At 49.2% G+C, this 25,040-nt stretch overlaps 1 protein-coding gene and 2 non-coding genes across 3 annotated transcripts; 1 reads left to right on the top strand and 2 right to left on the bottom strand.

Annotated features, from left to right (window-relative positions):
* Positions 1 to 833: 833 nt before the first annotated feature.
* LOC120967678 (U1 spliceosomal RNA) lies at positions 834 to 994 on the bottom strand. Its single transcript, XR_005761404.2, has one exon. It is a non-coding gene; the product is annotated as a U1 spliceosomal RNA (small nuclear RNA).
* Positions 995 to 3,639: 2,645 nt separating this feature from the next.
* LOC120967622 (U1 spliceosomal RNA) lies at positions 3,640 to 3,800 on the bottom strand. Its single transcript, XR_005761348.2, has one exon. It is a non-coding gene; the product is annotated as a U1 spliceosomal RNA (small nuclear RNA).
* A 17,549-nt stretch (positions 3,801 to 21,349) lies between these two features.
* On the top strand, positions 21,350 to 23,306 carry LOC141025392 (uncharacterized). The gene is made up of 2 exons (XM_073500672.1): positions 21,350 to 22,812; positions 23,049 to 23,306. Coding segments are annotated over exons 1-2 (1,023 nt in total). The 5' UTR covers positions 21,350 to 21,791; the 3' UTR covers positions 23,051 to 23,306.
* The last annotated feature ends 1,734 nt before the right edge of the window (positions 23,307 to 25,040 follow it).

The following is a 25,040-nucleotide window of genomic DNA, read 5'->3' as shown; positions in this document are numbered from 1 at the left end:
TAGTTCAGTCCACCGATATGGCCCTTTACACATATACCCATGCATATGTAGTGTAGCTCCTTGCTTGCGAGTACTTTGGATGAGTACTCACGGTTGCTTTTCTCCCTCTTTTCCCCCTTTCCCTTCTACCTGGTTGCCGCAACCAGATGCCGGAGCCCAGGAGCCAGACGCCACCGTCGACGACGACTCTTACTACACTGGAGGTGCCTACTACTACGTGCAGCCCGCTGACGACGACCAGGAGTAGTTAGGAGGATCCCAAGCAGGAGGTCTGCGCCTCTTTCGATCTGTATCCCCGTTTGTGCTAGCCTTCTTAAGACTAACTTGTTTAACTTATGTCTGTACTCAGATATTGTTGCTTCCGCTGACTCGTCTATGATCGAGCACTTGTATTCGAGCCCTCGAGGCCCCTGGCTTGTATTATGATGCTTGTATGACTTATTTATGTTTTAGAGTTGTGTTGTGATATCTTCCCGTGAGTCCCTGATCTTGATCGTACACGTTTGCGTGCATGATTAGTGTACGATTGAATCGGGGGCGTCACAACCATATCATTACCAATATGCTCGCTCTTAGTGCAGTTCAGCAAGTTCAGACTTCAGTGCGTACTGGAAATAGGAACAAACCCAATGTCACTCTCGGCACAGACCAAGGATGAAACTGCAAAACAGAAGATGCAAACTTAAATTAGCTCCAGTACAAGACAAACTTAAATTGGTTCCAGTACAAGAGACAGACAACATAAACAAAGCCAAGGCCACTCACAAATTCAGAGTTCAGACTTAGGACAAAAGCACCAACCAAAACGAGCAAAACTTGAAATTGATATTTGGTAGGGGCCGCGCGAATGCGTACCCCCTCTATCACAAATTATGACGTCCACTCTCCCTCAAAAGGGAGATGGTAGGCCAGCGCGCCCACAAAGTGCAATGTGGGCCACTAGCCTAGGCCATGGCTCTTCTTGATCAGCCATAGACCCCGTCCAGGTAAGTATGTTTCAAGGCTGCCCTATGCCCTCCGTATATAGGTTGCGCTGCCTCTGCTCCCTCCTTGGACACGCGATGTGGTACTAAACGAAAGCATGCTCGCCTGGTGTTTGCTGCGACTTTCAGGGGCGAGAATTCAAACAGGGCACCGTGTATGGGCCTATTGGTGCCAACCAGGCCCAATTGCCATTGGAAAAGAGTTAACTGGGTCGATGTATTATCATCCTGTGGCACGATAGGTGGTGCCAAGAGGAGAGCAGCGGCTGAGATTTGAGATGGGATGGGAGATGTGTAGATCCTACATCTTCTTGGTGTCCATTGGAAAAGAGTTAACCGATCCGACGTGGCCAGTGCGTTCGGACCGCCTTATATCCACTGGATATGAGGGGTGTCGGACAACCCAATGGGATTTATGATTAAATAAAGAAGAAAAACAAGAATTCCCTCAACAACAAAAAAAGAAGAAAAACAAGAAAACAGGGTTTTGAATTTGAATTGAAGAATTTGATTATTCACCTTCTTTGGATTTGCCCAAGATCTTTGGGAATGGGCTGGGTACGGGGTCCGGTTGGGCGGCCGTTTTTGGTCTGTGCAGTGTCTGGATTGTCCGCCTCGACATATAGGAAGGAAGTGGGGGGTCCGGTCGAAGATGCTCTTAGTTAATGAAAAAGAAACCTGCTGCTTTTCGTCAGAAAGATTTCTTATTCCCGCCTTTTATCATACCGCGCGAGTGCAATGTTTCTTCTATATAACGGGAAAGAAATGGTAATATATTCATCTGAATCTACTGAATTTGATGCTGTACCTGCTCATCAGAGTTGGAGACGCGTGGTAACCTAATAGCACTTCGCACTAAACTGTACGGTTCTACTATACTGAAGGGATACCAATAGGAAGATAAACCACCTTTCTTGTCCATTCCATCAACAAACTGTTTACTCTTCTTACCTCTTCTTGGTGATATGGACTCCATCTCTGTCATTTCAGGTTAGCATTACATACTAAGCGTAACACGTTATCCCTGAAGATGTCCACCTGAATTTGTAATGCACCCAATTGTTTCAACGCCCTTATAAAGGCACATATATCTCCCAGTTTACATCGGTTGATTGTGATGACGATCAATAAAGTAGGTAAGAACAACAAAGTCAGTAGTTCATGTAACTATGTACGTATGTTCAACTGGCTTCCTGCACCGATGAACTGACAAACTCGGAAAAGTTGCAAAGTTTAGACACCTCATATTTGTCATTATAGTTCTCATGTTCATACTTCATAATCCTCTCTCTATGAGAACAAAGAACACGTGCCACGAGAGATATGTACTGAATGAACGTGTCGAACGGTGAAAATCGATTAATATAGTTACGCAATTAAACACGCGAACGTGTTCAACCAATTCCTGGTCTCTTTTAATGAATAGGTTGAACACTTGCATGTTTAGGAGAAACTTGGAATTCTGATCACAGGGTCGTTCCCGTTTCGTGGTTGTTGAGAGACCCCAAAGCTCGGCTATATTAAATTTCTAAGAGGAATACAGCTACGCAATCAGATGTGAACTTAAAAACCAGGTTTGTTGACTGTTTCTTGTCTCTCCCTTCCCTCACAATTCTGCTTCTGTTCTGCGCAGTAATCAGTAGTATCTTAGTTGTAAGTAATTTTTCTTTTGAGTTTGTAGCCTGCTTGAACCAATCAGAGCCAACAAGAGAATTAATTTGCAGACAGATATGAATTTATCTAGTCTTTTCTGATATAATTTATGTAACTAGTCGATTCCGTGAACGGGTAGGTACAACTAATTCCTGTATGTTTATCTTACCAAAACCCAACCACATCCATATTATCTGACTTGTGTTTGATTTTGACCCAAGACACCATCATTGGAAAAGTTGGTGAACAGGAGTACTAGCCATAAACATGCATGGAAGAATATGAGGGACCATAAAAAATATGAGTGCTTCTCAGATTATTGTCTGATTTGTTTTGGATAAATTGACCTTATCCTGGTATGTGTAGATTCAAAGGAGGATAAATTGACCTTATATTGGTATCCATGAGTATGACATAGTGTCCACCAATAACTTTAGACGACAGAAACTATGGAGGACACGCGTTCAATCAGTCACCTACTTATGCTTGAATTTCTTTCCCTGGAGTACTGCTCATACATATTTGTCAATTGAGTTTTGAGTTTTGCTCATACATTTGCAGTCAAGCTAATTCTAATTTTCTCCGCATTGTTAAACGAATCATCTCAATCTAAACCTGTCTCTTTCACAGAGGGAAGAAAAAGCATTCTGCATGAAAAGGAACACGTGCTACTAAAAGAAGCAGTAACTTGAACAGAAGAAATCTTTGCTGTCAACAAAAGGTGCCTGGTTTTTCTTTCTAGTAAGCGATGTGTTGTGAACTGTGGTTGCTTTCAGACTCCAGATATTGACGCCGTGCAGTTCAGCAAGTTCAGACTTCAGTGAGTACTCAAAATACAAAGTAACTAAGTTCAGATTTTGTGCAGATTTCGAACTGAAACTGCCAGGTAGAAAACATACAAGGGAGAAAAAGCACAATGTCAAACACAGTTTCAAAGAGAGTTTAGAATACCAGCAAAACTGCAAATAAATCAACAGGACCAAAACTTAGAATTGAAATTTGGCAGGGGCCGCGCGAACGCGTACCCCCTCTACCACAAATTATGACATCCACTCTCCCTCAAAGGGGAGATGGTAGGCCAGCGCACCCACAAAGTGCAATGTGGGCCACTAGCCTAGGCCATGACTCTTCTTGATCAGCCATAGACCCCGTCCAGGTAAGTATGTTTCGAGGTTGCCCTATGCCCTGGTTTTATTGGATGCGCTGCCTCTGCTGACTCCTTGGACAAGCGATGTGGTACTAAAACTAAAGAAAGTATGCCTCGCCTGGTGTTTGTCGCGGGTTTCCGGGACGAGAGAACAGGACACCATGTATGGGCCTATCGGTACTAACCGGCCCAGATTGGAATTGGCAAAGAGACACCCAGGTCGATGTGGGAATGTGGCACGGTGCAAACGGAGAACTATGGCAGGTCAAACTTGTCACGGGATACCGCCACGGCTGCGTGATCCTCTATCGCTTATCACCAATAACTTTCTAGGTTTTGCCGCTGAGTTTCTGAACCATGAGAGATGTCTGAACTCGGAACCCTAAAGAAGTTCAGTCAAGCGTCAGGACTCACGGCATGAACATCCATGGAAACAGAGCACGACGGCAAGTAAAAAATAGAAGTCCATCTAGCTGGTTATATAAAAAACAGAGCACGACGGCAAGTAAAAAATAGAAGTCTATCTGGTTATATAAAGCCGTGATAGTCATATAAGCTCAACTTTCCTGAGTGGATGCCAAGACAGTGCCCATTTTTTAACTCAAAATTAATCAGAATGAATTTCTTGGATGCTTGGTGCTACTGTTGGTAGCAAAAGAACAATGGCATTCAAATTCAGTGAACCATCGTATCTTATAGTAGTACTATTAGATAGAGAAGCCATAACCATGAATTTGAATAAAGAGATCACTTACAAAACAGATATGTGACCAGATCACGATTTCAGCGTAAGAAATGTACGTCCTGTTTATGATGCGGTATAGTTCTAGTGACACATCACATACTGAATTTGAGTTATTTATAGCAAATCAGTTTCAAACAACTTGCATGAAGTTTTAAATTAGCACCTGATCAGTTAGATGGCTAAAAGTTTCAGGAGTAAGGCCCGTTGCTGTAAATCAAAGAAACCTGGTAGTGCTAGATCTACATAATTTAAATAAATGGCCAGATGATGTAGGAGAACTGACCAGATCATGCTAATAAGAATATCTTTTTTCTCAACTGGTACCAAGAAAAAGATTAAGAATAACGTTCGACAAAATGATTGTCAAAAGAAACACAAAAAACACATCCTCCAAACAGAAAATTACTTACAGTTACTTCAAATTTAAATAATATGATGAGAGGAAATGTTTGTTTCACGAATAACCAAAATGCTCAAATGGTAGCAGCTTCTATAAATAAGCTTGACACGCCAAACAACCGCAAAAAAAGAAAAAGAAAAAAGGTATGCAAAAGAATGATGAGCAAGTACATTCTGAAAGGACAGTAGCTTTGGCAACGAGCAGAGTCATCTGATCATACAGTTAATTGGCGGTCTGTTGCATTCGACACAGAACGTTAGTGCAACCGCTAGAATTTGCAAGCGAAATGAGCTCTAAAAAATAGATATCACCATATATCCGCCACTTCCATAGCGATGCAGATTGTTTATATTAGCAATCATGTATTTACAATCATGTATTAGATAATCAAATTTCAAAATCATCGCTCTCCCCCCAACTTTATTGGCCCGACCCCCCCCCCCTCCCCCCCGCCCCCGCGTCGCCAACCCTAGGCGACATGGGGGGAGATCGCGTCGCCGGCTCTCAACCACCTCTCTCCGAGCTCTCCCTCCTGCCGCCGCCCGAGTTCACGCCGGCGAAGCCCGGGGCGTGGGCTGTGATGGCGGCGGCGGGGTCTTCTCCCTCGCGCGCGGTGGCGTCTTCTTCTGGCGGCGGCGACATGGTCTACGGTGATTCGGCGGCGCGGTGCCGCGGGATCCCGGCGGCGGACGTGGCGGTGGCGACAGCAGCAGAGGCGCCCTTGTGGCGGCAGCCGAAGTCTCGAATCTCGCCGGGCCCAGATGGGCTTTGGCGGGCCGACGGATGTGGTACGCTGCGGCAGGTTGGCGTGGTGGGCCTGACAAAGCCGGCTGCTTTGGCACCGTGGTGGTGCTGCGGCCGGTTAGGCAGCTGGATCCTTGTGGTCCAGTCCCCGACAGAGAAGGCGGCGATCCGTGCACAAGAAGCTGGATGGAGTTTTTCGAACATATCTGGGTGAAAACCTGCTCTCGGCTAGATGCCAATGCCGGCGATGGTGGCGCTCTGCGGTGTCGTTCCCTTGTTGAAGGCATCGCCGTGGAGAAGTTCTAGACCAATATATGCTACCTCCGGGGGAAACCCTAGATCGGTAGATCGCAAGATGGTGGCGCTCTCGTGTCATTTACCCCTTGGGGCGTCATTCTTGGAGGTGTACACGGACTCGAGGGACCAATGGACGACATCTTTGGTGGAGCGGTGCTTCATCCTACACATTGATGGTGACAGATCTCGACGGTGTGGCACCCTGGAGATTCGGTGTCCGATATGCGAGGATGGACTCACGCAGGAGGATGACGTTGTTTGGCGTCGTGGTGGTGTCGATGGCAGAGAGGCCTGGCACGGTCGATGCATCAGTTTCTGCCCTGAAGATGGACCGATGGAAGACGGTGGTGACGGGCCTTGCAGTGTGCGCATGTGGTGCCCACTGTGAGTGTGTTGTGTAGAAATTGTAGGATGATTTAATATATTGTGTTGTTGTATGTTGTATTGATCTGACCCATGTATGGGGTATATATAGAGGTACAATGGAGGGAGAAAGACTTGGAGTAAAGGACAAGTTACACATGGTTCAAACCTATCCTATCTCTATCTTTTATCTCTATCTCAAATGTAAATATACTTCTAACATTCCCCCTCAGTCGTAGCAGGAAGCGGACGATTACGACTGAATTTGAAGTTTTGTGCTTCCGTCGTCTTCTTCGTTGCGCCATCATCAACTGCGTCTCTGATGGGTCGGCGTAGGGCGGTGTGCGTCCCCTTCTGGTGCCTTCCTTGGCTCTCCTCTCTTCCCTCCCGCAGTCACAGCGGGAGTGGCGTGAACGCTGGTGACGACGCGGATGCTGTTGACTAGAGTTGTTGCCGATGTGTTGCTGTAGACCAAGCCATTAATGTTAATGTCAATGTAGCCGATCATGGTAATGTAGCCGTGGTTGATGTAGTCGTGGTCGATGGTGTAGTCGTCATAGATGATGAAGCCACACAAAGCCGGAGGCGAAAAAAAATGCGCTGTGACGGAGCTGCAGACGTGGACGATGCACCTTGCGGATGTCAGAGGGTGCCGTCAGCGATGAGTCCACCGGTTTTGCCAGGACCGGAGGAATCCCATCGAGCACACATTGGTTTTGCCAGAACCATGTGGCCGTGTAGGGGTCGTCACTATAGTAACGCCGTGTCGATGCAGTCTTGCCGTCATGAATGACGCGGTCGATGCCGTCGTCGTGACGCGGTCATTGCCGTCGTCGAGGTCGCGTCTTGCAGAAAATTCTATCAAAGGACGCAAGGTGTCCATCTCGTGGAGGCGGCGGCAGTGTGATGATGAAGATGTTCGTGAAGACCACGTTGATGAAGACCTTGACGATGAAGTGTCGGCGATGACGTTACAGCGGCATGTCGACAACGATGCGTCGCTTGAAGGCGTCCCTCCGCGGCGATGAAGTGTCAATATCGTGTCGTGCTGAAGAAGTATGTTGGCTCGGCGTAGTCGTACAGCTAGCTCGATGTCGTTCAGCTTGGGTCAATGAATATTGATGCAGATTGCTCGGTGTAAAACGGCGTGGCGGGGCGCGAGTGGTCTGTCTGGTCGATGGAGTTGGCTTGATGTAGACCTCGCCTGCACGTGTGTCCGAAGTCCATGAAGACAGCTGATGCAATGCTGCATGCCCTCCCGCGATCGATTGCGCCCACGGAGTCGCCGTGCGTCGGGATGATGTAGACACATGCAGCCGGGCCATCGGAGTTGCACCGTTAAAGCTAGCCGAACCGATACCAAATACTAGCACGTAGCGTGCAGTGCATGGCTGCATGCATGGGTCGATGGAGGTGCTTGCCGATGTAGTTGTCCACGCTCCCGGCCTTCGAGTTCCTGACTTCCCGATGGATGGGTGCAAGTGCCGGCTCCAAGGGAACCGATCTGCTCCCTGCCGATGCGATCGGTGTGTGTCGAACCCGATCGTGTGCGTGGGCCGCCTGTCGCCCGTACATGTCCGCGCCATCTGGCCGGAGCTAGAGGTCGGTGAAGATCGATTGGTCGTTGTAGCCCTGCACGATCGAGGTCGACGGAGCCCGGGCCGGAGCCAGATGGCGCGCTCGTCTTGGCGCTTGGATGGATCTCATTGATAGTTCCTCTGAATCGGTGTAGGCTAGTGATTCCGGTGGACCTACCTTCTCCTTGTCCAGATGAGGAACTCCCGGTGCCGGTCATGAGGACGGTGGCCGGTGATGGCAGAGAGTGGATGGCGGCGGTGGTGGAGCTTCCCGTGAGCACCGCGCTAACCCTAGATCGGTAGGGAATATCGGTGGGGTTTGTGGCAGCGGAGAACCTCGTAAGTCATGCCCTGGCCCCCACCTCTGTTTATATAGCGCGGGTCACAGGGGCCCACCAATCATGGTTTGGTTGGGCGCCCCCGATCAGGGCGCGAGTCAGGGGCCCGTTCGACCCGTTGGGTTCGAACGGGAGAGAGATCAACCTAACATTCTTCCCCTTGATCTCAACTTTACTTTTAACTTTATACTTTCTAATTTATTTGTTTTATCACATATTAGTACATAGAGCATGTTTCATCGTCACAGCTTAATTGCCGATAGAATCATACAGCTACAACATACGTTATGTTCATAAACAAATTCTGTTCCTTTTGGGCCTATCCAGGAATCATAAGGCTTTCCCTTAAACCCATGCCGGCTAAGTGTTCCTTGAACACATTGGGTGGTAAGCTTTTCGTTAGCGGATCCGCAAGCATATCTTTTGTCCTTATATGCTCGAGACTTATAGTTTGATCCTGGATTTTATCTTTCACAACATAATACTTTATCTCTATTGTTTTGGCAGCATTACTCGACTTGTTGTTGTGAGCGTAAAATACTGCGGGCTGGTTGTCACAGTACATCTTTAGTGGTTTGTGAATACAATCTACCACTTTCAAGTCGGGTATAGATTTCTTTAGCCATATCGCCTGCCCCGTGGCTTCGAAGCATGCTATGAATTCTGTATACATCGTGGATGATGCAACTATCGACTGTTTGGAGCTTTTCCACGAAATAACTCCCCCAGCGAGGGTGAATATGTATCTGACGTGGATTTTCTATCATCTCTGTCCCCCGCAAAATCTGCGTCTGAATACCCTTTTATCTCTAGGGAATCACTTCTCCTGTATATTAGCATGTAGTCCTTCGTGCCTTGCGCATAACGCAATGCTTTCTTTACCATCTTCCAGTGCTCTAGGCCTGGATTCTCTTGATATCTACCGAGTACCCCGGTGATAAAAGCTAAGTCAGGGTGAGTGCACACTTGTGCATACTGTAAGCTGCCAACTGCCGAAGCATATGGTACTGCTTTCATTTGATCGATCTCATACTGGTTCTTGGGACATTGGAATTTCCCAAAACTATCGCCCTTGACTATTGGAGCAGGTGTAGCTTTACTCGCATGCATATTATACTTTTTAAGAACCTTTTCTAAATATGCTTTCTGAGATAGTCCTAAGACTCCGTTGTTCCTATCTCGGTGAATTTCTATGCCCAAAACATATGATGCTTCACCAAGATCTGTTATGTCAAAATTTGAGGATAAGTATTTCTTTGTTTCTTGTAGTAGACTAACATCACTACTAGCAAGCAGGATATCATCCACATACAAGATTAGGAAAATATATTTCCCATTTTTAAACTTTGCATAAATGCAATTATCCTCAATATTTTTTTAAATCCAAAACTTTTAATCGTTTGATTAAACTTTAGATACCACTGCCGAGAGGCTTGTCTTAATCCATAAATGGATTTCTTTAGGCGGCATCCCATATTTTCCTTGCCTTCCATGATAAAACCCTTGGGTTGTTTCATGTAGACCTTTTCTTTTAAATCACCATTCAGAAATGCCGTCTTAACATCCATTTGATGTAACTCTAAATCAAAATGACCAACTAATGCCATTATGATTCTGAAGGAATCCTTACATGAGACTGGAGAAAATGTCTCATTGTAATCTATCCCTTCTCTTTGTGTAAATCCTTTTGCCACGAGTCGTGCTTTATACTTTTCTATATTCCCTCTAGAGTCATACTTAATTTTGTAGACCCATTTACAGCCTACTGTTTTGGCTCCTTTGGGAATTTCCTCTAAGTCCCAAACATCTTTAGAACTCATCAATTTCATCTCGTCTTCCATTGCATTCATCCACATCGATGAATGAGGGCTTCTCATGGCTTCTTCATATGAGGTGGGATCTTTTTCTGTATGAACTATTTCCATGTTATAAACTTTATAATCAGTAGAAATAGCTGACTTTTTGTATCTTGTAGACCTTTTAAGGGCCTCAGTTTCTGGCACATTCTGTGCCTCAACTTCTGGCACCTCTTCTAAAATTTGCTGCTGCACCTCCCTTTCATGCTCAACAACGGGTTTAGTCGGCTCCTGATGGACAGGTTCCGGGTCTACCCCCATAGTTGTCATGGGTGGAGTTGCAACTGGTAGTGAAAAAATGGCTCCTGAATCATCGGATTAGGTGCATGCACCCTCTTCTCCTCAAGATCAATTTTCCGAGCTATCAAGCTCCCCCTCATCATTTCGTCCTCTAAGAAGACTTCATGTCTTGTTTCTACAAACTTTGTATATCTGTCTGGACAGTAGAAACAAAAACCCTTTGATCTGTCTGGATAGCCAATGAAGTGGCACCTCACTGTTTTGGGATCTAACTTTGCAATGTTTGGATTAAACATTTTGGCCTCAGCAGGTCACCCCCACACCCTGAAGTGTTGTTGGGAGGACACCCTTCCTGTCCATAGCTCGTACGGTGTTTTGGGCACCGACTTGCTTGGTACTCTATTGAGAATGTGAATGGCGGTTTCAAGTGCCTCCATCCATAATCCCAATGGCAAGTTGGAATAACTCATCATGCTGCGCACCATATCCATAAGTGTATGGTTGCGCCTTTCAGCTACTCCATTCTTTTCTCCCAGAGTGGGATACATTAAAAGCACATGAGTTATCATATCTTTCTCTTGCCAGAATTTCTCCCGCCATACGGGATTTTTGACATAATATTATGTCAGCTTTACCCCGTTACGCAGGTATTTTCCCAGACTTTTCCTGCCATGCAGGTTTTATCATAATCATCTTTTCCCACCATGCGCGTAATTCCCAGTAAGGGAACATAAATGCCAGAATTGGCTCTTTTGACTGCATATTCAATCATCAAATTTAGGAATAAATCCGAATGCTCTTTGACACACATGCTTGATCCAACGTTGGTCAAATTAAACACGCATGTTGCTTGTTTTATCTCAAATCATGTTGACTGGAAAATCTTCTTCATAGAGAGTACATGAAAGACATTCATCAACCAAGACTCTCAGTGTTTTATTTCTTTTCTTTTTATGCCATTCTTTAGAGAGAACATACTCCCTCACATTATGACCTTTCTTGCTCATCTTTCGGGTCACAAGTACCCAACCATTCGCTTTCACGAATGAAAGCATGGAAAACTTTTAGTCTGAGAAAATTTAGCCAATAATCAACAATAATGGACATAAAAATAACCCTACGTTGGTCTGGTTAAAAGAAATGCACATTAAACTTTTGAAACTTTTTTTTATATTCTAAATCACCGTTGTCGCAGAATTAGAATAACCATCATCCTTCTACATTAATTCCATATCACCGTTGGGCGGAAAAGGAAATAATGCATATAACTCATAAACAATGTGATGATAATATTTCTATTAAACAACTTTGCTAAGAATTAATCATCATCATCAACTTCATTGAAGCGGGAACAAGAAATACACATTTGTCTAGTTCAAGAGCATTTCTTGATCTTTATCCGTTCTCTGAAAATTGATCACTTTGATACAAAATTTATCAGAGATTTAAACTTTGAACATAAGACTCATAGAATTATAGCACTGTTATCATCAACGTTGGTCAGAAAATAACAATACCATATTTTACCTTTAAAACAAATATCTTTCCTTTGTCATACTGGAAACTATCTGCATCTTATTTCACCCACAGGGGAAAAACATTGCTAAGAACATCTCTTCCAATTAAATTTTCCCGTTGGTTTCAATTTAATTGGAGGATAAAACTTTTACTTCGCAGCGGAAACTTTACAATATTCTATTCAAAAACAATTCTGTACTCTTTTACTCGCTAAGCAATTTTAACCGGTTGGTTCAAAAATGCATTAGAGAAGCAACAATTTAATCTTTTACTTTAGTTCTATTCACTTTTAAAAGAGCACCTTTAAATTTCAATAATAAAACATGATCATGTTATTAACAACGTTGGTCATAAAAATAACATATTCATATTCATTTTAATATTCACTTTAACATGCTCTTAAAAACTTAATTCTATCTAAACTTTTATTTTCTTTGTAAAAGAGCACTATTAATTATTTACGCAGCGGAAAAATATGAATAAAAAATTCATGAACTTTTTACTTTTTACGGAAACATTTCTTTGATCAAATAAAAATTCATGAACTTTCTTTTTCTTTTCAGAAACATTTCTGTCATTTTTCTATTTTCTAAACAAATATTCGTTGGAAAAAATTTGCATAGAAACTATATATAAGATCTGCCCAAAAGCTGGACAAAATTCATCAAAACTCTGCTGTGTAACAAAATAGCAGAGAAACCCCTTTTTTTGTGGTGTATGCAGCCTACAGTCTGCTACTGCGGGCCGCGCGGTTGTGGCCCGAGCGACGCGGCCCACGGCCTGCGCGCTGCGGCAGCCGGCCTCAACCCAGCGCGGGGGCTACGCCCGCAGCGGCGGCCTTGGCTTCTTTTAAGCCCAGTGGCCCAGCAGCGGGTTAGGTTATCGATCTGGGCCGTCAAATTTTATCCGACGGTCGACCGCGCCTCTCGCTAGAACAAAAACGAGCAGCCCGGCCACCCTATCGAAACCCTAGTCTCCTTTCGATTCTTTCTCTCCGCCTTGCGCGCCCCCGCTCTCTCTCGCGCGCACTCCGGCGGCGGGCCACCGCGCCGCGCCGGTCGCCGGCGACGGCGACGAGCGCAACCGCGCTGCGCTGCGCCACGCGAGCCTCCTCCTTTTCCTCCCTCTGTTTCTACCCGTCTCCCGCAATAGAGAGCGTGAGAGAGAGCAGAGAGGCACAGCCGGCCTAACCGATGCGGCGGATGGGGCCACGCCGGCCACCGGCGACGAGCCGCGCTGTGCGAGCCTTACCTTTCCCCCTTCCTTTCTCCTTTTCACCCATCCACCACCTCCTTCTATTAGAGAGAGCCGCGAGCTGCGGCGCGCGATACGGCGGCACCCTCCCTATCCCCTTTGCCGGCGTGCGCGAGCACCTCGATGGTGAACGCGCCGCCGTCAAACGGCTCGGTGGTGGTGCCTGTACTTTGCCCCTGTGAGGGGGTAGTTCTTCGTCCCTGTCGCCTCGGCTTGCCGATGCGCGACGGGATCGAGAGGAACAGGCGCGGCCTTACGGCGGCGCTCTTTGCCGGCGAGGCCCGAGGCCATACTCCGGTGAACTTTTGTGGTTCTTTTGTTTGCTTTTCTCTGCCCTGCTAGAGTTCTTTGGGGAGGGGAACTTTTTTCTTTATGATCTATTTCAACTGAAAAATCCTATACCCAACCTGTCTGATACCATTGATAGTTCCTCTGGATCGGTGTAGGCTAGTGATTCCGGTGGACCTACCTTCTCCTTGTCTAGATGAGGAACTCCCGGTGCCGGTCATGAGGACGGTGGCCGGTGATGGCAGAGAGTGGATGGCGGCGGTGGTGGAGCTTCCCGTGAGCACCGCGCTAACCCTAGATCGGTAGGGAATATCGGTGGGGTTTGTGGCAGCGGAGAACCTCGTAAGTCATGCCCTGGCCCCCACCTCTGTTTATATAGCGCGGGTCATAGGAGCCCACCAACCATGATTTGGTTGGGCGCCCCTGATCAGAGCGCGAGTCAGGGACCGTTCGACCCGTTGGGTTCGAACGGGAGAGAGATCAACCTAACACTCATATCGCCCGGGCTTGGAGCTAAACATCACGGAGCCGAAAGTCAAGGCGCTGGGCTGCCGCGTGTCCATGGAGTAATCTGCTGTTGCCGGCAGATCGGATCACTGGCAGCCGCGCGCCGTGCCGCAGAGTCCGCAACCGCTGCTTAAGCAGAAAGAGGCAGCCGAGCCTGAACATGTTGGTGTCGCCTGCATGCTGTAGTCGATGAGCAGCTGCCCTGGATGCCACCATGAAGAAGCCGTTCGTCGGCCTCGACGCAACTGACATGGAGTTGATTTGGCCGTCGTAGAGGCACCGATTTCTGCACTAATTTCACCGGAAATTGGAGGGTCTACAGATTTATTTGGTAGCTAAAAGAATTGGATCTAAGAAATCTTGAAAATTTGAAATTGATCTAATCTAAAGAAAACTAATCTAATTTTGATCGACCGGAAGCCGCACCTCCGGGAAGAGGAAATTAATCTTCCCGGGGGTGGCGCGCTGCGGAAGTGATAAAGGAACCTAGGATCGGTGTCGCGAGACTAACCACTCTAATATCATGTAGAAATTTTAAGATGGCTAGAATATTGTGTTGTTGTATGTTGTATTGATCTAACCCATGTATGGGGTATATATAAAGGTACAATGAAGGGAGAAAGACTTGGAGTAGAGGACAAGTTACACATGTTGGACCGGTGTGTGACCCAGTCCGGGTATGTGCCTAGGCTGGGGCATCCGGCTTTAGATGTTAGGCTTTGGTGCGATGTCTGTTTGGTATTAGGCTCGGACATTTGGAGCCCCTTCATCAAGGGGATAGGAGTAGCAACAGATGTTGCCAAGATGGTGGCTTTAGGCGTATTGATGTATTACTTTGTAAGATCTTTGTGAATAATTAATAAAATGGCTGCATGCATCGCCCAAAGGCAGAGACCGGGGTACATCCTCCTTTTCAAAATAATAATAATAATAAAATAACAACCTGTAGCTAGTATCCCGAGGGGGAGGACAAAGTATCATTAGGATGCAAACCAAAACTTCTGTATTTACAACCTACAGAAGGCTAGCAGAATTCTGTATTCCATGGGCCAAAACTAGTTCAATAGAAACACTACTACTTTATTTACACACTTCAATAGAAACACAACTTCTTGCCTGCTCCTACAGCACACTTGTTTATTCTTTGCCTCCTCAAACTTGGACATTGCGTCCTCTCCAATCTCATCTCTAGCAACTAGTGCATCACCATTTAATAGACCTCTGGTGATCAATATATCAATATATTCTTCTTCCCAAAACCAAAAGTTGCAAACAATAAGCGCTAATTTTAGTTGAACCGAAGAACTACCGCACGAAAATGCACTCTTCTCTGTTGACTTCTCTAGTTTGCACACTTGTTTCTTCTCTGCCTCCTCAAACTTGGACAGTGTGTCCTCTCCAATCTCATCTGTAGCAACTAGTGCACCACTATTTAATAGACCTCCGGCGATCAATACATCAATGTATTCTTCTTCCCAAAACCGAAAGTTGCAACTATTCTACATAACAATAAGCACAAATTTTAGTTGAACCGAAGAACTACCGCTCAAAAATGCACTCACTTTGTCCATTTCACACTTGAAGAAAACCCATCATGTTCTATCGTCTTCGAGACTTGGCGCAGCACCAGCTGCCAGCAACCATCACACTTAATGATCGGTAGAGGCACGCTGACGAGTTGCTGGGCAAGGGCTGAACCCAACCGACCGGCGGACGAGGATCCGCCCGCGGTCGGACGACAATTCGAGCGGCGAGGTGAGGAAGACATACCGCAAGGCGGCGCAGTGAGCTCCGGTTGGCTGTGCGGCTCGGTTTTGCGGGGCATACGTTCGTCGAAACCGTCCACGGTGGCGACTGGCATAGATGTGTTGAATCCGGTGGCGCGGGGACGAGCATCGACCGAATCGAAGTGGGTGGAGGAGTGGCGAGTGCTATGGGGCAATTGCGGTGGTGCATGGTGACCGGCGGGAGCAAGACGGCCACGCCGGAGTGGATGTGGTTGAGCGGGGGAGAGGGGCGGTCACCGGGGGAGGGGAGTTTTTTCCTGAGAAGAGGCGCCGGTCGAATAAATATAAGAGGTCACCGACACAAGAAGTAATGACAGTTACAAGGCGCTAAAGCCGATAAGGGGTTTACTGGACCATCGCCCCATCGCTGAGACCTGCCCCCTTGGCGACGATTTGGCAATGGATCCGGGGCCGCGTCCCTTCCGGCACGGAGGTGCTCAAGCGACATGGCCCGGGCGATGGGATGTGTCCTCTATGTGGGACGGCGGAAGACTCCAACCACATATTCTTCTCTTGTGTGTCCGCCCAATTCCTGTGGAGTTGCTTCCGCGAGGTGGTTTGTGGTCGTTGGTGCAACACCAACTTCCCGGACCTCTTCGCTGAGCTTCAGACCTTACCTCCAACGGGCCACCACATTAGCTGGCTGGCTATTGGGGTCCTTGCCTGGACGCTATGGACGGTTCAAAATAAGCTTGTGATCCAGCGTATCCCTCTGCGACGTGCGACTGGCGCGGTGTTCAAAATGTGTGACTATTTGCAGCTCTGGCGGGCGCATAGCCGCCCTCAGGACCAGGACGCCTATCAAAATCATCATCGCCGACCTTCGCTCGATGGCTCTCCACTTGGCGGCGCCGCTTCCTCCACCACCACTGGAGCCGGATTAACATCTTTGTTTGCGGTCCGTCCTCCTTTTTTTATTTTAGGGCTTGTTGAGCTGTGCCCTTAGCAGTACCCTTTCGTACCTCGTAGTTCGTGTTGTGCTACCTTATGTGTGGGTGTGTGGGTGTTGAACCTTTTGGATGTGGTGGTTTGCTTTATATATAAAATGGGGCGAAAGCCTTTTTGGGTAAAGCCAATAAGGGGTCGGCTAGGTCCGGTTTAGCCTCTTAAAACTAAATTTTACTCTAAAACTTATTAAAGGATCGGCTAGAGATGACCTTGTCTTGGTGTAACACCCCGCATGTAACTTGCCATATTTGTAACTCCGACTCTTGCCATTTTCGGCTATGTGTTATGATATTCCCTCCGTGGTCGGGTTTTGTCTTTCGTTTTGCATTTTGTCATGTCATGCATATCATATCATGTCATCATGTGCATTGCATTTGCATACGTGTTCGTCTCTTGCATCCGAGCATTTTTCCCGTTGTCCGTTTTGCAATCCGGCGCTCCTATCTCCTCCGGTGCACTCCCCTTGTTTTCTTTCGTGAGCGGGTGTCAAACATTCTCGGAATGGAACGAGACTTGTCAAGTGGCCTTATTATAGCACCCGGAGACCACGGTCAAGTTTCGTTCCATTTGGAGGTCGTTTGGTACTCCAACGGTTAACCGAGCATCCGCAAAGTCCATTTGAGTTCCAGAAAAAAACCCCTCAAAAACCAGCCCAAAACCCACCAAACTCCCTTCCATGCTCTAGGTCGTTCGATCACGATCGTGTGGGCGAAAACCGCACCTCATTTGGAGCCTCCTAGCTCCCTCTACCTATATATATGTGGGCATCCCGAAAAACGAACTCAGTCCAACCCTAGCTCCGTTCCCTCTCCGCCGCCGGACACGTCCGGATCCGAACCGGACGCGTCCGCCGCCGCGCCCCGACGAATCCGAAGCCGCCACGTGGCGCGCCTCAACCGTCGCCGCCGCCGAGGCCCCCGGCCCGCAGCCGGCCCGCGCGAGCCCGCGCGCCCGCCTCCGCCCGCGCCCCGCGCTCCTCCCGCGGTGCTCCGCCTCCGCCGCCGCGCCGGTGCCCCGCCGCACCTCGCCGGTGTCCGCCGCCGCCGGCCATCGCCGGCCCCGCCTCCGCCCTGCTCCGCGCCGCAGCCGGCCGGCGCCGCCGCCCTCCGCCGCCGCCGCGGTCTCCCTCTCCTCCGCCGGCGCCGCCACCTCGCCTCTCCCTCCTTCCTCTCCGGCCGGCGAGCGCCTTCGAGCCCGGCCAGATCCGATCGATCCCGTACGGTAGCCCCGTTCACTTTCTCCTCGAACACCCCCCCCCCCCCCCCCGAAATATTTCTAAGTGTTGGATTTTTCTTAGTATGTGCCTCTGTTCGTGATGCCATAACTCCTTGCATGTAGCTCTGATTCACGCGTGTAATATGTCAAATTGTTCGTCTCGTGATGCTCTTCATTTTGTTCAATTGCACCATGTTCATTAGAGGTCATATTGATGCCCAAATCTCTGTTGGAAGAGGGCTAGTTGCTGTTATTCTCTGGTTCTTAGCAGAACTTGGAGATTTGTCATTTTCGTATCATTTAATCTGTGCATCGTTTGGGCATGAGCTCTACATGTGTTTTGAAGTATTACATGCCATATTTCCAGTAGTGTAGTCCATGTATTTTTGTGATCTCTGTGGTGACTAGCACAAGCATGCAAAGTAGGCCTCGTAATATTTCTGATTTCAGGGACTTAGTGATTTCTCTAAGTCCTTGTCTGCTGTTATTTTGTTGCCATGTAAACTTGATGCTACAGAGAGATCCATGCATATTTTTAAGATGTTCAGTAAGGATGTTTTGTAGCTATAATTGTATTTGATCCATTCCTGCAATGTTTTGCAATTATGGAGTGCCATAGCATGACTCAATCTTGCTCTACTTTTGCTATAAAATATTTCTGGCAGATTCTTAACATGATATGCAATCTTGCCAAGCTTATTGTAGTTGATACATTCATGCTATGCTTGTGTTATTGCCTTTGATAGCTTCATAAACATGCCATCTTGCTGTAGGTGTGCTTGGTTTGTAGTGCATTGCTCTGTAGTGAGTGCATCAAGCTTACAAAGAGGCCTACATATTATTATTTCTGCCATGCTCTGTTTTCTGCTAAGTCTGAAACCTGATAACGAAACTTGCTATGTTTACATGCTTGCCATCATATCTTCTGGTCCTTTTTGGCTTATGGTCAGTAAGGGACTTTTGTCGTATGCATTTAGTGGAACACTACCATGCCTTGTTTTGCTATGTTATGTTCCTGTAGAATATTGATTTTGTGCTCTGAACATTGCTACCTGATGCTGTTTACTGCCATGTCCAGTTTTTCTCTAAGTCTGTGAACCTGTTATCTTTTGCACTTTTGCCATGCTTGTTTGAGCTTGTTATGTTGTGAACTAGCCGTAGCCCAGTGTTCATCTTTTGTCAAGCATCTCCTGTAGATTACTGCTATGTGCTTTGTTGCTATGTTGGAGTGCTGTAGCATTATTACTTGTTGCATTTTAAGTGCTATCTTGCTATTAATCGCAGATTCGTGTCATTCTTGTTTTGCTTGCCATTTGCAAACCGTGCATCCGATTCCGGTGATCTTTATATCGATTTCGACCGAAATCATCTCATCTTTCCAGTGGCATGCTTGGTTTGCCAAGTTACTGCCATGTTCATCATTTCCCTTCCGGAGCACGCATATGCATCGCATATCATATCTTGCATATCATACATGTTTTGCATCATGTTGCTTGTGCATTTCTCGTTGTTGATTGTGGTTCCGTTTATTTGTGTTCTTGTCTTGGGTAGAGCCGGGAGACGAGTTCGTGAACGAGGAACCTGTTGAGTACGCTTACGAGGATCAAGCTTTCGACAACTCTAAGAACCTTGCTCGCAAGATGACCACCCCTCGAAATCACTTCTATCTTTGCTTTGCTAGTTGTTCGCTCTATTGCCATGCTCCGCTACCTATCACTTGCTATATCATGTCTCCCATTTTGCCATGTCAGCCCCTAACCATCCTTTCCTAGCAAACCGTTGTTTGGCTATGTTACCGCTTTTGCTCAGCCCCTCTTATAGCGTTGCTAGTTGCAGGTGAAGTTGAAGTTTGTTCCATGTCGGAACATGGATATGTTGGGATATCACAATATCTCTTATTTAATTAATGCATCTATATATTTTGGTAAAGGGTGGAAGGCTCGGCCTTATGCCTGGTGTTTCGTTCCACTCTTGCCGCCCTAGTTTCTGTGATACCGGGATTATGTTCCTTGAGTTTGCGTTCCTTACGCGGTCGGGTGATTTATGGGACCCCCTTGACAGTTCGCCTTGAATAAAACTCCTCCAGCAAGGCCCAACCTTGGTTTTACCATTTGCGACCTATACCTTTTCCCCCAGGTTTTCTAGAGCCCGAGGGTCATCTTTATTTTAAACCCCCGGGCCAGTGCTCCTCTGAGTATTGGTCCAAACTGTCAGTCGCCGGTGGCCACCAGGGGCAACTCTGGTCTGGCCTATCGGAAGCTTGGACAATCCGGTGTGCCCTGAGAACGAGATATGTGCAGCTCCTATCGGGATTTGTCGGCACATTCGGGCGGCTTTGCTGGTCTTGTTTTACTATTGTCGAGATGTCTTGTAAACCGGGATTCCGAGACTGATCGGGTCTTTCCGGGAGAAGGTTTATCCTTCGTTGACCGTGAGAGCTTATGATGGGCTAAGTTGGGACACCCCTGCAGGGTATTATCTTTCGAAAGCCGTGCCCGCGGTTATGAGGCAGATGGGAATTTGTTAATGTCCGGTTGTAGAAAACTTGTCACTTGACCCGTTTAAAATACATCCACTGCGTGTGTAGCCGTGATGGTCTCTTCTCGGCGGTGTCCGGGAAGTGAACACGGTCTGTGTTATGTATGACGTAAGTAGGTGTTCAGGATCACTTCTTGGTCATTGCTAGATGACGACCGTTCCGTTGCTTCTCTTCTCGCTCTCATTTGCGCAAGTTAGCCACCATATATGCTTATTGCCGCTGCAGCTCCACCTCATTACTCCAACCTTTCCTATAAGCTTAAATAGTCTTGATCTCGCGGGTGTGAGATTGCTGAGTCCCTGTGACTCACAGATTCTACCAAAACAGTTGCAGGTGTCGACGATGCCAGTGCAGATGATGGCGTCGATCTCAAGTGGGAGTTCGACGAGGAACGTGGTCAGTAGTGGAACCCAGTTGGGACGATCGGGGATCTAGCATTTGGGGTTGTCTTATTTTCATCTGGATTTTGACCGTAGTCGGTCTATATGATTGTATTTTGGATGATGTATGATATTTATTCATGTATTGTGTGAAGTGGCGATTGTAAGCCAACTCTTTATCCCATTCTTGTTCATTACATGGGATTGTGTGAAGATGACCCTTCTTGCGACAAAACCACTATGCGGTTATGCCTCTAAGTCGTGCCTCGACACGTGGGAGATATAGCCGCATCGTGGGCGTTACACTTGGTATCCATGATCATGACACAGTGTTCACCAATAACTTGAGGCGAGAGAAATCATACACCACACGCACTCAAATCAGTCATCTATTTATGCTTGAATATCTTTACGTGGAGTACTGTGTTGGAAACCCGACCACGGCCCACGCATAGGAGGAGAACCACCTGGACCGGTTCCTGCGGTGACCACGGCGCCCACGCTCGCGCACTCGCCCACGACTCCACGCACGGCGTGATCGCCGCTTATCTTGCACAGACTGTTGTAACTATCGTAGCGTAGGAGGGTGTGCACCTATTGTATTTAAACCCATGAGCTCTTCAGATGGAATATACAAGCGATTCCACAATCCAACTTGGTATCAGACGTTCTCGTTCCTCTCTCTCGCTTCCGCAATGAGCATCCGACGCCCTCTTCGTCGCACTCGCTCCTTCAGGGATGCCGACGCCGAGTTCATCCTTCCCTGCGTCACCCCCGGACCTGCGCCGGCTGCCCCTGCTGCACCGGCTCCCGTCGCCGTGGCGCCTCGCCGCGCCGCTCCCGCGTCTCCTAACGCGCGCGTTCTTCGTCGGCCCGGCGCCCCTCCGCGTCGTGCGCCCCACCGCCGACGCCCTCGCCATCGCGCCTCCACCTCTCTAGGTTCCTGCGGTCCCTCCTCCCTCAGTGCACCACATCAACATCTCTTCGTTCATCCCCTTCAAGCTCAGCATCGATGGGGACAACTACTCGAAGTGGCGCCAGCTCTTCTGGTTCGTCAGGTGCAAGTACCATGTCGAAGAGCACGTTCTCGAGGAGGCCGAACCGCTGCACGAGGACGCGGTGTGGCGGAACGACGACATCACGCTGGTGCTATGGATCTACGCCACCATCTCCGACAGCTGTACGACGTCATCCAGTCGCCCGAGTCACGGCGTACCACCTCTGGCAGCAGCTGGAGATCTTCTTCCGCGACAACGCCGCCGGCCGCGCAGTGCACATCGGCGCCGAGTTCCACGCCACCGTCCAGGGCGACATGTCCGTCGCCCAGTACTGCCGCCGCCTCCAGCAGCTCGCGTCCGCACTGGCCGACGTCGGCGAGCCGGTCACCGACCGCTCGCTCACGCTGCAGCTGGTGCGTGGGCTGAGCCGGCGGTTCCAGACGATGGCCACCCTGCTGCCCATGCAGCAGCCCTTCCCCACCTTCGTGCAGGCGCGGTCCCGGCTTCTTCTGGAGGAGATCAACATCACCGAGCGCGAACGGACGGCTGGCGCCACGGCACTCGCCGTCAACCACGGTGGCCCCTCTGGTGATCGTCCGCCTCCGTCCTCCCCGTCCGACAAGGGCAAGGCGCCCGCCTCTGGGAGTCCCTCCGCTGACCGTGGCCGTCGGCGCGGCCGTGGGCGTGGCCGTGGCCACGGCACCCCCGGCGCCTCGTCCAGCTCCAACATCGGGCGTGGCCAGCCTAGCCCGCAGCCCTGGATGGGGTACTTTGCCCCCTGGGGTTCGCCGGCGCCGTCTCCTCAGCAGTGGCGCTCCCCCTGGGTGCCGCCCAATGCCGCGGGCGTCCTCGGTCCACGCCCGCCTGCACCCCAGCAGGCGTACCAGGTGGCCGGGCCGTCCTCCTCCGCGCCGCAATGGGACCAGCAGGGCATGATGGCCCACGCCTTCGCCAACCTTCAGCTGCAGCAGCCGCCCAGCAGCTCGGAGTGGCTCATGGACACGGGGGCCACCAGCCACATCGCCGGCTCGTCGTGTAACCTCACCAAACTCATCTCCTCTTCATCGCATCGTCCTCTTCCTATAACTGTTGGTGATGGCTCGACGATCCCAGTAGTTGCTACCGGCTCCACTACTCTCTCCCCCCACCCCTTCCACCTCCATGACATCTTAATTTCCCCACAAATTATCAGAAACTTAATTTTTGTCCGTCGCTTTACTAGAGATAATTGGTGTATTGTGTCTTTTGACCCGTTTGGCTTCTCTGTGAAGGACATGGCAACGAGGAAGCTTCTCATGAGGTCCAATAGCTCCGGCGATCTATACCCGTTTCTCCCACAACATGGCGGTCCCCTGGCGTTCTCCGTTTCAAGCACCGGCGACCTTTGGCACTTGCGGCTGGGGCACCCTAGTCGTGCCTCCCTTTCCGCCTTAGCTAATAACTTCTTTAGTTCATGTAATAAAAATGTGCCAGACTCCCCCATGTGTGGTTCTTGTAAGCTTGGAAAGCATACACGTTTGCCGTTTTCACATTCCACTTCATTTACTACTGCTCCATTCCAGCTTATTCATTGTGACTTGTGGACATCTCCAATATGCTCCTTTTCTGGTTATCAATACTACCTTGTCGTCTTAGATGACTTCACCCACTACTCATGGGTTTTCCCTCTACGCAACAAGTCTGACACGAGTGCCACTCTTCAACGCTTTTTCGCTTACGTCTCCACTCAATATAACGCTTCTATTAAATGTGTGCAGTGTGACAATGGTGGCGAATTCCTCTCCTTCTCCCTTCGGGATCACTTCTCGCGCCTCGGTGTAGTCTTTCGACTCTCCTGCCCACACACTTCACCACAAAATGGGAAGGCCGAGCGCCTCTTACTCACCACCAACGACGTGCTACGCACTCTTCTCGTCCACGCACACATGCCACCCGAATATTGGGTTGAGGCCCTCTACACTGCCAACCATCTCATCAACCGGCGCCCGTCCTCCGCGGTCACCATGCTCACCCCCTACTACCTCCTACACGGGCAGCACCCCTCTTACGACCACTTACGCGTTTTTGGGTGTCTCTGCTTCCCTAACCTCACTCACCAAACACCACACAAATTAGCACCCCGCTCCACTCCCTGTGTCCTCCTTGGGTATCCCTTAGAACACAAGGGTTATCGCTGCCTCGATCTCCACAGCCGGCGTGTTCACATCTCTCGTCACGTGGTGTTTGACGAGCACACCTTCCCTTTTGCCACACTCGCCGCAGAAAATCCCACGCCAGCCCGTGCCGCAGAAAATCCGGCGCCCCTGCTAGCACACCCGCAGATCCTACCTACCTCGTACCGGGCCCCCGTATCCCCTCCGGGATCAGTGCGGGCGGGGCCGCACCTGCCGCCCTCGTCTGCTGCACCGGATCCGCGTCCAGATCCCCTGCATGCTCCTGCAGCCCCTCCCGCGCCGCCAGCTGGCGCCACAGCCCCACCTGCCTCCCGGCGCACGCCCGTGCCCGCTCGTCCCGACACCCCATGCCCTCGTGCTCCACCCACGCCCGCTATGCGCCAGCCTAGCCCTGACCCCACCACTACCACCCCCGGCTCCCATGCAGCCAATCCCGTGGCTCCGTCCCATGTACCCGGCCCCGCCTCCCATGCAACGTCTCCCTCTGCGTGTAATGCACCACCTGGCCTACCGCCGCGCGCCGTTGCCGTTCCACCCCCGCACAACCTTCACACAATGCGCACCCGAGGGAAATCCGGTTTTGCCCAACCCAAGCCACACGTTAGCCTCTCGGTCACCTCTGTCAGCCCCATTCCCTCTTCTTACCGTGTAGCACTCAAGGATCCGAACTGGGCCAACGCTATGTTAGAAGAGTACAATGCGCTGTTGCGGAATGACACTTGGTCATTGGTTTCTCGTCCTACAGGTGCTAACGTGGTGAGTGGCAAATGGATCTTTCGCTACAAGTTCAACCCCGATGGCTCTCTGGCGCGGTACAAGGCTCGCTGGGTTCTTCGAGGCTTCACACAACAAGCTGGCGTGGACTATGGGGAGACATTCAGCCCCGTCGTCAAGCCGGCCACGATCCGCGTCGTCCTCAGCCTCGCCGCCGGCAACTCGTGGCCCATTCATCAGCTCGACGTCAAGAATGCATTCCTCCATGGGCATCTCGCCGAGACGGTCTACAGCTCACAACCTGCCGGCTTCATCGACTCTTCGCGGCCTCGAGACGTGTGTCGTCTCAACAGGTCGCTCTACGGGCTCAAACAG

This window comes from Aegilops tauschii, chromosome 6 (genome assembly GCF_002575655.3).
Source record: "Aegilops tauschii subsp. strangulata cultivar AL8/78 chromosome 6, Aet v6.0, whole genome shotgun sequence".
Classification (NCBI taxonomy): Eukaryota; Viridiplantae; Streptophyta; class Magnoliopsida; order Poales; family Poaceae; genus Aegilops; species Aegilops tauschii.
Note: the sequence above shows the minus strand (reverse complement) of the source record. Positions and strands in the feature narration are given on the sequence as shown.